The 15,925-nt window shown below is 44.1% G+C and overlaps 1 protein-coding gene across 1 annotated transcript in view; it reads left to right on the top strand.

Moving 5' to 3' along the window:
* Positions 1-15,211, top strand: part of bt (projectin protein bent) — a 38,112-nt gene extending 22,901 nt beyond the window's left edge. The window contains exons 46-67 of the mRNA XM_088046963.1: positions 42-323; positions 373-678; positions 729-1,031; positions 1,082-1,540; positions 1,590-2,903; positions 2,953-3,670; positions 3,726-4,471; positions 4,521-4,823; positions 4,870-5,148; positions 5,199-5,304; positions 5,352-5,557; positions 5,620-5,922; positions 5,981-6,138; positions 6,186-6,915; positions 6,968-9,634; positions 9,685-10,854; positions 10,906-12,223; positions 12,271-12,423; positions 12,470-12,987; positions 13,035-13,688; positions 13,737-14,039; positions 14,088-15,211. Coding sequence (XP_087903089.1) covers positions 42-323; positions 373-678; positions 729-1,031; positions 1,082-1,540; positions 1,590-2,903; positions 2,953-3,670; positions 3,726-4,471; positions 4,521-4,823; positions 4,870-5,148; positions 5,199-5,304; positions 5,352-5,557; positions 5,620-5,922; positions 5,981-6,138; positions 6,186-6,915; positions 6,968-9,634; positions 9,685-10,854; positions 10,906-12,223; positions 12,271-12,423; positions 12,470-12,987; positions 13,035-13,688; positions 13,737-14,039; positions 14,088-14,725 — 13,634 coding nt within the window. The 3' untranslated portion in view covers positions 14,726-15,211. The remainder of the gene's footprint in view (positions 1-41; positions 324-372; positions 679-728; positions 1,032-1,081; positions 1,541-1,589; positions 2,904-2,952; positions 3,671-3,725; positions 4,472-4,520; positions 4,824-4,869; positions 5,149-5,198; positions 5,305-5,351; positions 5,558-5,619; positions 5,923-5,980; positions 6,139-6,185; positions 6,916-6,967; positions 9,635-9,684; positions 10,855-10,905; positions 12,224-12,270; positions 12,424-12,469; positions 12,988-13,034; positions 13,689-13,736; positions 14,040-14,087) is intronic.
* The last annotated feature ends 714 nt before the right edge of the window (positions 15,212-15,925 follow it).

Genomic DNA, 15,925 nt, shown 5'->3' with positions numbered 1-15,925 from the left:
ATTTTGTACTTCTCTAAACAAAACTAAAGAAACATTTTCAGTGGCTCCGAGGATCGATCGTCGCACTTTGCACAATATCACTATCAAAGAAGGCGAACCGATCTACATCGACGTTAAGGTCAGCGGTGAACCTCCTCCAGAAGTTGTTTGGTACCAAGACAACAAAACAGTCACCCAGACAGGAAGTCGTCGTGTCGAAAACATCCCCTACAATTCCAAGTTCTTCAACGACAAACCCGAACGCAAGGACACTGGAATTTACAAAATTGTTGCTTCCAATAGATACGGCCAAGACACAGCAGAGATCGAAATCACCGTTGTCTGTAAGTCATCACGATGGCTCATTTATCTTGTACTTATCATGAACTTTAGCTAAACCGGGACAACCGGAAGGACCTTTGGAAGTTACTGATATTCACAAGGATGGATGCAGTCTTAAGTGGAAGAGACCCAAAGACGATGGTGGTGAACCCATCGAAAATTACGTCGTCGAAAAATTGGACCCAGAAACTGGCATTTGGTTACCGGTAGGAAAAACCACCGGTGATGTACCGGAAATGAAAGTCGATGGTCTTATTCCTGGCCACGAATACAAATTCAGAGTAAAAGCAGTTAACAAGGAAGGTGAATCTGAGCCTCTTGAAACCGCTGGAACCATCACCGCGAAGGATCCCTTCAGTAAGTCATCTAGAAGGTTTATAGAGTGATGGTTTATTGTCTTCTTTTAGCGACTCCAAGCAAACCTGGAGCACCAGAACCAGTTGATTGGACCGCACAACATGTTGAACTTAAATGGTCTGAACCTCCATTCGATGGTGGTTCTCCAATAACCGGATATATCATCGAAATGAAGGATAAATACAGTCCTCTGTGGGAAAAAGCTTTGGAGACTACTTCTCCAACACCCACTGCAGTAGTCCACGGTTTGATTGAAGGAAACGAATATCAATTCCGTGTGATTGCTGTTAACAAAGCCGGCCAAAGTCCTGCCTCCGATTCTAGCAAAACATTCATTGCTAAACCTAGATTCTGTAAGTAACACTTTTAGCCCCAAATGCACCAACTAACTTAATTTTTACAGTGGCTCCAAGAATCGATAGGAGACACCTCCACGATGTCACAATTTCTGCCGGATCTCCGCTTAAATTTGACGCAAATATTATTGGTGAGCCTCCACCGACTGTTGAATGGCGGTTCAACGGCATGACTCTTAAGAACGACAAACGCACGTTGATTGAAAATGTTGATTATAACACTAAAGTCGCGATTAGACCAGTCAACAGAGACGACAGTGGTGAATTTACTGTTACTGCTACAAATTCCTCTGGAAGAGACAGTCATACTATTAACGTAACTGTCACTGACAAACCATCGAGTCCTGAAGGACCCTTACAAATCTCAGATGTCAACAAAAATGGTTGCAAACTCAAGTGGAAGCGTCCTAAAGACGATGGTGGCACCCCCATCGAGTACTACCAAGTCGAAAAAATGGACCCAGAAACTGGAACTTGGGTACCATGCGGACGATCTAACGAACCTAGTACGTCACTGTTATTTAAAATTAACTTCTCTAATTTGAATTTTTTTAGACATGGAGGTCACTGGTTTGACTCCTGGCAAAGAATACAAGTTCCGCGTCGCTGCTGTGAACGCTGAAGGAGAGTCTAAGCCTCTGGAAGCTGATCAAACCATCGTCGCGAAGAATCCCTTCGACGAACCTGGACCACCAGGTCACCTCAAAGCCACCGATTGGGACAAAGATCACGTTGACTTACAATGGACACCGCCCAAAGACGATGGTGGTTCTCCCATCACGGGCTACATCGTCGAAAAGAAAGACAAATTTGGTGATTGGGAAAGAGCATTTGAAGTACCTGCCGACCAAACTAAAGCCACAGTTGGTGATTTAATCGAAGGTCAACCTTACGAGTTCCGCGTGAGGGCCATCAATGCTGCTGGTCCTGGAGATCCAAGCAACGAAACACCAACTATCATTGCCAAGGCCAGAAACCAAGCTCCCAAAATCGATCGTACTAACCTCATTGAAGTCCGCATCAAAGCTGGACAATCCTTTAACTTCGATGTTAAAGTCACTGGAGAGCCCATGCCAGAGACAAAATGGCTAATGAAGGGCAAAGAAATCAAGTCCAGCAAGAAAACAAAAGTCCAACATGGCGATTACAACACGAAAATATCCGTCCGCGACGCTACTCGTGGAGAATCTGGAACATATACCGTAACCGCCGAAAACGCGAACGGAAAAGACATCGCTGAAGTCGAAGTGATTGTTTTGGACGTTCCTAGTCCACCAGGAGGTCCGCTTAAAGTCTCCGATGTCCACGCTAACGGCTGCAAACTTAACTGGCGGCCACCAGCCGACGATGGCGGTCAACCCGTCGAAAGATACGTCGTTGAAAAAATGGACGAAGCCACAGGTCGCTGGGTTCCAGCTGGGGAAACTGATGGCCCTGAAACGTCTCTTGATGTAGACGGGTTGGTTCCTGGCAAAAAGTACAAATTCCGTGTACGTGCTGTTAACAAACAAGGAAAATCAGAACCTTTGACGACAGCGCAAGCTATTGAAGCCAAGAATCCGTTTGATGAACCTGGAAAAACTGGAACTCCTGAGATTACTGACTACGACACCGACTTTGTCGAACTCAAATGGGACAGACCAGAATCAGATGGTGGATCACCCATCACAGGTTACGTCATTGAAAAACGCGATAAATTTAATCCAAACTGGGAAAAATGCGCCGAGGTTGAAGGAGACGTCAACACCGGTAAAGTTAAAGATCTTATTGAAGGAACACCGTATGAGTTCCGGATCCGCGCTGTTAATAAAGCCGGACCTGGAGAACCTAGCGATGCTTCTAAAATCCACGTGGCTAGACCCAAGAATCGTAAGTTTCTAGAATCTTCCAACAATAAACTAACATTTTTTTATTTCAGTTGCTCCCAAAATTGACAGAAACGCTCTCTTCGATATCAAAGTACGCGTTGGGCAATCATTTGAACTTAACGTTCCAGTCATCGGTGAACCACCACCGACCAAAGAATGGGAAGTCAAAGGCAACGTGTTGTTCGACACCGACCGACTCAAAATTGTCAACGAAGACTACAAGACAAATCTTAAAGTCACTGACGCTAAACGTGGTGATAGCGGCGTTTACCAATTAACAGCAAAGAATATCAACGGTAGAGACGTAGCAACTGTAAATGTTACAGTTCTTGACGTACCTACACCACCTGAAGGACCACTTAAAGCCGACGATGTTAATAAGAACTCGCTCACTCTTCGCTGGAGACCACCCAAAGACGATGGTGGTTCCGAAATTTCTCACTACACTGTTGAGAAACAAGATACTGAAACCATGCGATGGGTTCCAGTTGGTGAGGCTCTTGGTACGTCCATGCGTGTACCAAACCTCACTGAAGGACACGATTACAACTTCCGTGTCTGTGCTGTTAACAAACAAGGCGAGAGTGCTCCATTGACCACTGCTGAAAGTATCACAGCTAAAGATCCGTTCACCAAACCTGACAGACCTGGAGCGCCGACACCCACAGATTGGGACAAAGATCATGTGGATTTGGAATGGACTCCTCCGAGAAAAGATGGAGGATCTCCAATCACGTCGTACATCATCGAAAAGAGGCCGAAACACGGGTAAAAATTTCAGTTTTTTAATAAGTTTATATTTTTTTACGATGTTATTTTACAGTACTTGGGAAAAGGCTGCTGAAGTACCTGGAAATCAGACTAAAGGTACCGTCCCGAATCTAACTGAAGGCGAAGAATACGAGTTCAGAGTCATCGCCGTCAACAAGGGCGGACACAGTGAGCCTAGCGAGGCTTCAATTCCTGTTATCGCCAAGCCTAGATTCCAAGCTCCCACGTTTGACAAGTCACTTCTTGAGGATATTACTGTCAAAGCCGGACAACGCTTTGGATGGACTATACCAATCGAAGCGTCACCCAAACCCACTGTTAAATGGACAGTCAATGGAAAAGAAATCAAAGCAGACGATAGAGTTGACATTAGCGTATACAATAACAAAATGTCCTTTGATGTGTCATCTTCTCTTCGTGCTGATGCTGGAAGATACACTGTTACGTTGACTAATAACCTTGGAAGCATGACAGCATCTGCCAATGTTACTGTATTAGACAAACCAGGTCCTCCACAGCCTCCACTTATTGTCAGCAATGTTACCAAAGAAAGTGCGAGAATTGCATGGAAACCACCACTTGACGATGGCGGTTCTCCTATCCTCCACTACGTTGTGGAAAAAATGGATGTCTCTCGTGGAACTTGGGCGGATGCCGGTATGGCTACCATCACCAGCCACGACATCACGCGACTGATCCACCGCAAAGAATACTACTTCAGAGTTAAAGCCGTCAACGCTGTTGGCGAATCCGAGCCTTTAGAGCTTCCCAAGAGCATCATCGCCAAGAACGAATTCGGTACGATTTTTATTTTTTGTAAGTACTTTGTTTCATGTATAAATTTCAGATGAACCAAGCGCACCTGGTAAACCTGCTGTTACCGACTGGGACAAAGACCATGTCGACCTTCAATGGACTCCACCAAAGAACGATGGTGGATCTCCATTGACTGGTTACATCATTCAAAAGAAAGAAAAGGGCAGTCCGTACTGGACCAATGCCGCTCACGTACCTGCTAGTAAAACGACCGCTACAGTACCTGATTTAACAGAAGGGCAAGAATACGAGTTTAGAGTTATTGCAACAAACACTGCAGGACAAAGTGAGCCTTCTGAACCTTCTGATGTCGTCACTGCTAAGGCTAGATATTGTAAGTTTTATTATTGGTTTTATGACAAACTAACGTCTATTTTTAGTGGCGCCGAAGATTAAGACGCCTCTTAATGATATTCGTATCAAAGCCGGACTTATTTTACATGTCGATATTGACTTTATCGGTGAGCCTTGTCCTGAGGCCACCTGGACTGTTGGTAGCAAGGCACTTACTGCCGATGATCGTACCACTGTAACATCTATCGGTTATCACACCATCATACACACAGTGAATGCTAAGCGTTCTGACAGTGGCTTGTACCATCTCTTACTCAAGAACAACTCTGGTATTGACGAAGGCTCATTCCAAGTTATCGTCTTGGGTACGTTGACACTTTAGGATTCAAGGTAAGACTATAATAACACATTTCAGATCGTCCTGGACCTCCACAAGGTCCTCTCGAATATGAAGAGGTTACTGCACAAAGCGTTACACTTTCTTGGAAGCCACCGAAAGACAACGGTGGCAGTGAACTAACGTAAGTTTTAAACAATTTTTTTCCACGAGATTCTAATTTAATTCCAGTGGCTATGTCATCGAGAAGAGGGATTTGACTCATGGCGGCGGCTGGGTTCCGGCAGTTAGCTATGTGAACCCGAAATATAACCACGCAGTGGTTCCAAGACTGCTCGAAGGAACGAAATATGAATTCAGAGTCTTCGCTGAGAATCTTCAGGGACGCTCTGATCCTCTGGATACGGAGAAACCTGTCGTAGCTAAAAATCAATACGGTTGCTATTTTTGGGCATGTTACTGTAAGAACCTAAAACTAATGTCTTTTTCTGTGTTTTAGATGTTCCTGGAAAACCAGGAAAACCAGAACTTGTGGACAGCGACAAAGATCATATTAAGATCAAATGGTCTGCGCCCATCAGCAATGGTGGCTCTCCAATTATTGGATACGACATCGAAAGGCGAGATCGTGCAACCGGACGATGGGTCAAACTCAACAAAGAACCTTCAAGACATTTGGAATATTACGATGATAGGGTACAGGAAGGTCACCAATATGAGTACAGAGTGTCTGCTGTGAATGCTGCTGGAGCTGGAAAACCAAGCGACACGTCTAATGTCTTCACCGCTAAACCAATGAAAGGTGTGTTTTAATTATTGTTTTTATTATAATATTAATAATACAATATAAATTATTACAGAGAAACCGAAGTTGTGGCTCGATGGAATCATTGGCCGCAAAATTAAAGTCCGCGCCGGTGAACCAATTAACATTGATATTCCTCTGACTGGCGCTCCAACACCCAAGATCGAATGGTCCAAGAATGGAGTCGTCATTCCTGAAACCAACAGAGTTTATGTAAGTTCTCCTGTTAACTAAAACTGTAATGATATTAAAAATTTCAGACCGAGACTACCAGCGAGCACACTGCTCTCAGAGTGGAAGCTTCCAACCGCGATGACGCCGCGAAATACACCGTTCGCGCTAAGAACGAATACGGCTCAGACGAAGCCGACATTGAAGTCATCGTCGTCGACAAGCCTGGAATTCCCAGAGGTCCTCTCATGTACACTGAAACAACACAAGACAGTGTTTCTATGTCATGGAATCCACCCCACGATGATGGTGGTGGCGAAATCAGCGGATACATTGTTGAAGTCAGTGAATTTGGAAGTGACAGCTGGCGTCCATGTCCTGGAATCTGTCCTCGCCCATCTTTCACTGCTCGTGGCTTAACGGAAGGAAAGAAATACGTTTTCCGCGTTCGTGCAGAGAACATCTACGGTGTTTCGGAACCACTGGAAGGAAAACCAGTTATTGCGAAGAGTCCGTTCGATCCACCAGATGCACCAAGTCAACCAGATGTCACTGGTTACACTCCAAATTCGTGTTCTCTTAAATGGAATCCACCCACATCCACTGGTGGCAAACCCATCACTGGTTATTATGTTGAAAAGAGAGAACGTGGAGGAGAATGGATCAAAGTTAATAATTATCCAACTCCGAACACTCAGTACACTGTACAAGACTTGCGAGAAGGAAATAAATACGAATTCCGTGTTATCGCAGTCAATGAAGCTGGACCTGGCAAACCCAGCAAACCTACAGAACCAATAATCGCACAACATCAAAGATGTAAGTTAATGCAATTTATCATCAACCCAGTCTGATTTTTTTTTTCTTTTAGTCAAACCAGATCCTCCAGAACCACCAAAGCCCGATCGCATCACCAAAGACAGCGTTACATTGTCTTGGAGGCCACCACGCAGCGATGGAGGCTCCAAACTCAAAGGTTACATCTTACAAAAACGCGCCAAAGGTGATGATGACTGGAGTGACGTTAACTCTGTTCCTATTTCCGAGACTGTGTACACTGTTCCTAAACTAAAAGAAGGCGAAGAATACCAATTCAGAGTCATCGCTGTCAACGAAGTTGGCAGATCTGATCCAAGCCGTCCTAGCAATAACATTCTTATTGAAGAACAACCCAACAAACCATGCATGGATCTTGGAGGCGTGCGTGACATTACCGTCAGAGCTGGAGAAGACTTCAGCATTCACGTTCCATACATGGGCTTCCCCAAACCAACTGCTTCGTGGTTTAACAACGACAAGATTCTTGACGAATCCGACACGCGCGTTTTCCCGAAATTGACCGACGAGGCTGCTAGCATTATTGTTAAAAATTCGAAACGCAGCGATAGTGGACAGTACAGACTGCAGCTGAAAAATCCATCAGGTTTCGATACTGCTACTATTAATGTAAGAGTGTTGGATAGACCTGGAAAACCAGAAAATCTCCGCGCTGATGAATTCGCTGGAGATGCTCTTACATTGTACTGGCAACCACCTAAAGATAATGGAGGCGCTGACATTACCAACTATATTGTTGAAAAGAAAGAAGCTAGATCACCCACGTGGTCTAAAGTCAGCAGCTATGTCACTGTTCCGTTTATCCGTATTCGTAATCTTACTCTTGGAAAAGACTACGAATTTAGAGTCATTGCTGAAAATCAATACGGTCAATCTGAACCAGCAGTCACCGCCGAGCCTATTCGTGCTAGACATCCATTTGATCCTCCAGGTGCACCTGGAGCTCCCAGAGGCATTGAAACTACCGAAGATTCCATCACCATCCAATGGACCAAACCAAGACACGACGGAGGCTCTCCGATTACCGGTTACGTTATTGAAAAGAGACTTATTTCTGACGACAAATGGACGAAAGCATCACATGCTCTAATCCCAGATTTGTCTCACAAAGTCATCAACTTGATTGAAAATCACGAGTACGAATTTAGAGTGGCTGCTGTCAACGCCGCCGGTCAAGGACCGTGGAGTTCGTCTTCTGATGCCATTGCAGCAAGAGCTCCACCATCAGCTCCTAAGATAACATCTGATTTGAGTATCAGAGACATGGTCGTGATCGCTGGAGAAGAATTCAAGATCACTGTTCCATACGTGGCTACACCTAAACCAAGAGCAGCTTGGTCCATCAACGGCGATGAAGTTTTGTCAGACAGCAGAATTAAATTCGAGACTACTGACATCGCTTCGATTTTCACAAACAAATCCGCCAAGAGAAACGACAGTGGAAGTTACACTATTAAATTGACTAATTCTGAAGGTTCAGATTCTGCCACCTGCAGAGTTTTGGTTGTAGACAAACCACAACCTCCACAAGGACCTCTTGATATCTCTGATATTACACCAGATAACTGTTCTTTGGCTTGGAGAGCACCACTAGACGATGGTGGCTCTCCCATCACCAACTACATCGTTGAAAAACTTGATACTAATGGCATTTGGGTTAAAGTTAGCAGTTTCGTCCGCAGCACTCACTACGATGTTATGAGTTTGGAACCGAACAAGAAATACAGTTTCCGCATTCGTGCTGAAAACCAGTACGGCATCAGTGAACCTCTGGAAAGCAGCGAACCAATCACTGCCAAATATCCGTTTACTGTTCCTGACGCACCTGGTGCTCCACGTGTCACTGACTGGACCACAAGCACCATTTCTTTGAGTTGGGACCGTCCAGCCAACGACGGTGGTTCCCGTGTCCAAGGCTACAAACTCGAGTACCGCGATGTCGCCGACACCCACTGGACAAGCGCCAGCGACTACCTCGTCAAAGAAACTCACTTCGATCTTTACAACATGGTCAGCGGCCACGAATATGAATTCCGCGTTCGTGCTAAGAACGCCGCTGGATTCAGCAAACCTTCCCAATCGTCATCTAAATTCAAACTCAAAGGCAAATTCAACGTGCCTTCGGCCCCACAAAACCCGAAAGTTGTCAAAGTTGGCAAGAGCTACGTTGACCTCACTTGGGAACCTCCAACCAACGATGGAGGTGCTAAAATCAGTGGTTATATCATCGAAAAACGCGAAATTGGCAGCCCGATTTGGCACAAATGCAACGAATATAATGTCACTGATACTAGTTACACTGTTTTGAATTTGATCGAGCGCTCAGATTACGAATTCAGAATTTATGCGGTTAATTCGGCAGGAAAGAGCGAACCAAGTGCTTGCACCACGCCTGTCAAGGTCTGCGAAGTTCTCGGTGGAGAGAAACCGGAATGGATTCGACCACTTAGCAACCAGACCGCACCCCTCAGCAAGTCAGTGTCGTTGTCTTGTGAGGCGTCTGGTAAACCACAACCCACTTTCCGCTGGTTGAGAAACGGACGCGAAATTAAAATCAGTGGAAGATTCAGAACGGAAACTAAAGGAGGAGTCGCTTGGTTGCATATTTCTGACCTTCTTGATATTGACGATGGTGACTACACCTGCGAGGCTAGCAATGCTCTTGGCTCGGTTACCACCACAGCACGATTGAAGATTGGAAGTAAGGAATTTTAATTTTGTCTGTTTCTTTTGGTAATGATTCTTTTGCAGCACCTCCACGCATCGATCGTTTGCCTGGAGACTTGTATTTGCCCGAGAATGATAATACGAAGATCAAGATTTACTACTCTGGTGATCAACCTCTGGATGTCACTCTCACGAAGAACGGAACTAAGATTGACGAGTCTGCTCATATTAAATACACGATCTTTGATGATTACATCATTATTTTCATCAAAGGAATTGTGAAAGATGACGCTGGTAATTATAACTTGACAGTTAAGAACGACAGTGGTAGCGCTTCTGGAAGCTTCACTGTCTATATTACCGGACTACCTGGACCACCAACTGGACCATTAGACACAACAGACGTTACTAAACACACCTGTACTCTTAACTGGAAGCCTCCAAGCTACGACGGTGGTCTTCGTATCACCCACTACGTCGTCGAAAGGAAGGATGTGACACTAAACCACTGGATCACAATCAATAGTTCTTGCAAGGACACGACTTTCAGCGTCCAAGGTTTGGCTGAAGGCCAAGAGTATCTCTTCCGCGTGATGGCGGTCAATGACAACGGAATGGGACCACCTCTAGAAGGAGTCAATCCAATCAGAGCCAAAGCTCCATTCGACCCACCATCACCACCTGGTGTACCAAAAGTCACCCAAGTTGGTGGCGACTTCGTCAATCTCGAATGGACGAAACCAGAAAGCGACGGTGGAGCTCGCATCCAGGGTTACTGGATCGACAAGCGCGAAGCTGGAAGCAGCACTTGGCAGCGTGTCAACATTTCGATTTGCTTGCCAACGCAAATTAATATTTCCAATCTTATTGAAGGTCGTAAATACGAATTCAGAGTGTTTGCGCAGAACGTCGCTGGCATTTCTGAACCATCTTCTGCCTCTACTTCGGTCGTTATTAAAGATCCTTTGGCGGCTATTCCACCAGAGATTGTCAAACCTCTCAAGAACGCCAACAGCATCCAACACCACAACGCTCAATTCCAATGCACTATTACTGGCGTGCCTAAGCCCACGATCACTTGGTACAAAGGAGCTCGCGAAATTGTCAGCGGCTCTAGATATAACATCTACAGCGAAGATGATGTCCATTATTTGATTATCAATGACGTATTTGGAGAAGATGCCGATGAGTACGTTTGCAGAGCCGTGAACAAAGCTGGTGTTAAATCCACCCGTGCCGAACTTATTATTATGAGTAAGTTATTAACAAGTCGTCTAAAGATGTATTTTTACACTTTTCTTCCAGCTGCACCAAAACTGAACATTCCGCCTCGTTTCCGTGATACCGCATACTTCGACAAGGGTGAAAATGTTGTTATCAAGATTCCGTTCACTGGCCATCCTAGACCAAAGATCACGTGGGTAAGAGAAGGTGAAGTCATCGAATCCGGTGGCCACTACCACGTTGAAGTCAAAGACAGACATGCAATTCTCACCATTCGCGACGGCAGCAAATTGGACAGCGGTCCATACAGAATCACTGCAGAAAATGACATGGGACAAGACTCTGCCATTATCAAGATCCAAATCTCAGATCGTCCAGATCCTCCAAGATTCCCTGTGGTCGACAATATTGGAACCGATTCTTTGGCTTTGTCTTGGAAGGCTCCATTATGGGACGGTGGTAGCAACATTACCAACTATTTGGTTGAAAGAAGAGAACATCCTCTTACCACTTGGATTAGAGTTGGAAATACTCGTTTGACTACGATGGCTGTCAGCGGATTGACACCAGGTCATCAATACGAATTCAGAATCTACGCTGAAAATATTTACGGTCGATCAGACGCCTCTGAAGTTAGCACGTTGATTACAACCAAAGACACCGGAAAGAAAATACAGAAAAAGAAGTACGAAGTCGACGAAAAGGGTAAGAAGAAACGAGAGTCACACAAAGAAGATGTCAAAGACTACGACCAATACGTTTTTGATATCTACTCAAAATATGTACCACAACCCGTGGAAATCAAGACCAGAAGCGTCTACGATGATTACGACATTTTGGAAGAAATCGGTACTGGAGCTTTCGGTGTGGTACATCGCTGCCGCGAACGCAAGACTGGCAACATTTTCGCCGCCAAATTCATTCCAGTATCACACGCAATGGAGAAGGAATTGATCCGCAAAGAGATCGACATCATGAACCAACTCCACCACTCCAAACTCATCAACTTACACGACGCCTTTGAAGACGACGACGAAATGGTCCTCATCTACGAATTCTTATCCGGAGGAGAATTATTCGAACGCATTACTGCAGAAGGTTACCAAATGTCTGAAGCTGAAGTTATCAACTACATGCGACAGATCTGCGAAGCCATCAAGCACATGCATGAACGCAATATTATCCATCTTGACATCAAACCAGAGAACATAATGTGCCAGACGCGCAAGAGCACGAATATCAAACTCATCGACTTTGGATTGGCCACCAAATTAGATCCCAATGAAGTCGTTAAAATCTCGACAGGAACAGCCGAATTCGCCGCTCCAGAAATCGTCGAACGGGAGCCAGTTGGTTTCTACACAGACATGTGGGCCGTCGGTGTTTTGGCCTACGTTCTGTAAGTTTTACTAAATTTTTATTACTTTTGGTTACAAAGATTTATAGGTTGAGTGGATTGTCGCCATTCGCTGGTGAAAACGACATCGAAACCCTCAAGAACGTGAAAGCTTGCGACTGGGACTTCGACGAAGAAGCCTTCTCGCACGTCTCAGACGAAGGAAAAGATTTCATCAGAAGACTCCTCCTCAAGAACAAAGAGTACGTTGACTTTAAAACATCGATAAAAACTCATTGTTGTTTTCAGGAAACGTATGACTGCGGAAGAGTGTTTGATGCACGCTTGGCTAAGCGGCGCCGCTGCTGACAGAACACAAGTCATCGACCAATCTAAGTATCTCAAAATGCGCAACAGAATCCGAGCTAAATATGACGACTGGGAGTCATTCCTGCTTCCACTCGGCCGATTATCCGAATATTCCTCTTTGCGTAAATTGTTGGTCGACAAATACAAGATCCACGACGCGTTCTTCGATCGCCGACAAGCCGCTCCAAGATTCGTCATCAAACCTCAAAGCGCGTTCTGCTACGAAGGACAAAGTGTCAAATTCTATTGCAGGGTAATTGGGTGTGCTGCTGCGACCCTCAGTTGGTACCATAACAATGTAGAACTCCGCCAAAGTGTGAAATTCATGAAGCGCTACGTAGGAGACGACTACTACTTCATCATTAACAGATCAAAACTAGCAGATCGTGGTGAATACATCATCAGAGCAGAAAATCACTACGGAGCGAGGGAAGAAGTTGTCTTCCTCAACGTCCAACGTAAGAACTATTTTCTTTATTAAACAGGTGTTGATTGTTTTTTCCAGCTCTTCCAAGAGTTGTTCCTGACTACAAACCAAGTGAAGCTCAACCTGTCCGTAGACGCGAACCTTTGCCATACACCTACTGGGCCGAAGAACACGAATGTGCCCCCAGTTTCACTTTCTTGCTGCGTCCTCGTGTCATGCAGGAGAGAGACACTTGTAAATTGTTGTGTTGTCTTAGCGGCAAACCATTCCCCACTGTTAAATGGTACAAAGACAAGCGTGAACTTAGCAAATACGAATATTCCATGTCTACTTCTGACGGTGTTGTGACTATGGAAATCGTGGGATGCAGACCATCAGACTCAGGAAAATATTCCTGCGTAGCCACAAACACACACGGACAAGACGAAACGTCGTGCGTTGTTATAGTTGAAGGAGAAACAAGTACTGAGGAACAATCCAGAATGGCACAAAAACTCATGTATTCCGGAGATAGGAAATATATCGAACAACCGATTAAGCCAGCGCCGTTATCAGTTACTATCAAGAAGCCCATACCGAGCATTTCGCCAGCTAAAGCCACGAATAGTTTGAACCATTCGTCATCCACGTTGAGCGTGGGTGATCCAGACAAAAGGATACAAAAGAAATATGGCAGATTAGACTCCACGGGAAGCCCGAATAGGTCCAGAAGCGCCACCAAAGAATTAGCGCGTACGTATTTTTCTTAGCGCGTGGTCAAATTCTAGGTAATTTTTTTAGTACCCCCAGATGACTCGACCATGTGTACACCAAAATTCACGAAAACTTTGAGCGACCTCACCATTAACGACGGTGAGAGTCTCACCCTCACAGCGCATGTTTCTGGAGATCCAGAGCCTCAAATCGTTTGGTCCAAAAACAACAAGACTTTGACTTCTTCGGAAGTTGTAGATTTAAAATATAAGAACGGAATTGCCAAGTTGCAGATTAAGGAAGTGTACCCTGAAGACGAAGGAGAGTATGTATGCAAAGCCACCAACTCTGTTGGAACATCAGAGACTAAATGCCGCCTGAAGATCAAACGTAAGTGAGTTGCAAAGTAAGTTCCTTCTGTGATTTTGATTGTTGCAGCAATGGCTAACGCGACTAATGGAAAGAAGAAAGAAGGAGACGATAAAGCCCCAAGAATAGTGAGCCACCTCCAATCCGCCTTCGTAAAAGATGGAGAGCCAGTGATTTTGTCTTGTCGCATCATTGGAGCTAACAAATTTGACGTGATTTGGTTGCATAACAACAAAGAAATTAAACCAAGCAAAGACTTCCAATACACGAACGAAGCGAATATTTACAAATTGATCATTGCTGAGATCTTCCCTGAAGACTCCGGTGCTTACACATGTGAAGCTTTCAACGACGCTGGAGAGAGCTTCAGCAGTTGCACATTGAACGTGATAGTCCCCAACGAGCAGCCTAAGAGCCCCGTGTTCAAAACATTCCCGGTTTCCGCCACGGTGTCAGAAGGAGAGTCCGCTACCTTCGAAGCAGAGACAGAAGATGACGTCTTGCAAATTAACTGGCTGAAGGACAGCAAACCTATCAAGGAGAGCAAATCGAAATACAAATTCACCGCTGACGGGAAACGCTATACTTTACAGATTGTGGCTTGCGATTCTAACGACGTCGGACAATATCAAGCCAAGGCTATCGGAAAGAAAGGGGAAACCTTCGCGGCCTTCTCCCTTAATGTTGTACCACCTGGAGAACTATAGCTCTGACTACGCCCTTAACGCTAAATAAACGAACGACTTGCTCCGAGAGAACATGTACTTATGTATCATAATGTTGTGTATAAATAATCTATTTATAAGTGTTTTATATCACGCGGCGATCTGAAGGGAAGTCGGCCGGCATAGATTCTCTCCAAATTATCTTCAGCATCCTCAAATTTAACATCTCCGTGACGATGATTTGGAAATTTCTATGCCAAACACTTCCTTGACGACTCTCGAAGCATTACCGCACCGCCATAATTAATTTTTTTCATTTCATTTACGAATAGGGAGCAGACATGTCGAATTTATTTAACGGTATGAAAAGAGAAAATTTTATTTAGTGTGGAAGTGCTTTTGCCATCTGTTCATTATGCCATCGTTGTTCATTATTTAAGTTTTCATAATGCATTATCGCTTTTGCAAAGCCGTACCAAAATTGTATCATACTATGTAAATTAAAAAATATATAATTTTTAAAACAAATTTTATTAGCAACCTTTCCACTATTGTTTTCATTAAAATGAGTTGATTGCATTCCTCTTCCCCACGAAGGTTAAAAACTTGTTAATATTCAATTGGATCGATTATTACAGGAAACGCAATTATTTTGTTATAACTCGGTAATGTTTCCAACTTTGAAGCTAAAAAACCTGTTACGTACCAGTGGCGTAGGGCGTAGGCTCGTCCTCTAACACAAAGAAGACCTTCAAAAATCCACTACTTTATTACCGTAGGTTTTTCATTCATTCAAACATCACAGGAAGTGACTAAACATGTCACAACAACGGATAACCACAATTTTATTGTTCACCGATACCTTGGCTTAAAAAAGCATAGTAATTTCCAAGTATTCGAAAAAATATCAATATTGAGAAGAGCTTCAAGGTTGGCTAAACACCCATCAACCGCAACATGTTAACAAGAGCTGAAGAATTTGCAGTTACTATAAGCGTAAATAGACTCAAACTTTTTATTAATTTCTCAGAAAATAGAAAATTGTCAAAATACGAAACTGTCCACAAAAAATGTTAAAAAAAATTTAATGGTCATTTTTTATGGAAAATATAACCAAATTTCTAATATTGTGAATATTAGGACAGAAATTTTACATTTTCGGAAGTTAAGCAAGAAACGCGCTCGCACCGCCGTAATTTTTCTAACAGATGAAACTGAAATTTATTTTGAATCCAAGCAAAA

Source organism: Gnatocerus cornutus, chromosome 10, assembly GCF_029298725.1.
Source record: "Gnatocerus cornutus isolate USDA-ARS CGAHR chromosome 10, icGnaCorn1.1, whole genome shotgun sequence".
Taxonomy (NCBI): Eukaryota; Metazoa; Arthropoda; class Insecta; order Coleoptera; family Tenebrionidae; genus Gnatocerus; species Gnatocerus cornutus.
Note: the sequence above shows the minus strand (reverse complement) of the source record. Positions and strands in the feature narration are given on the sequence as shown.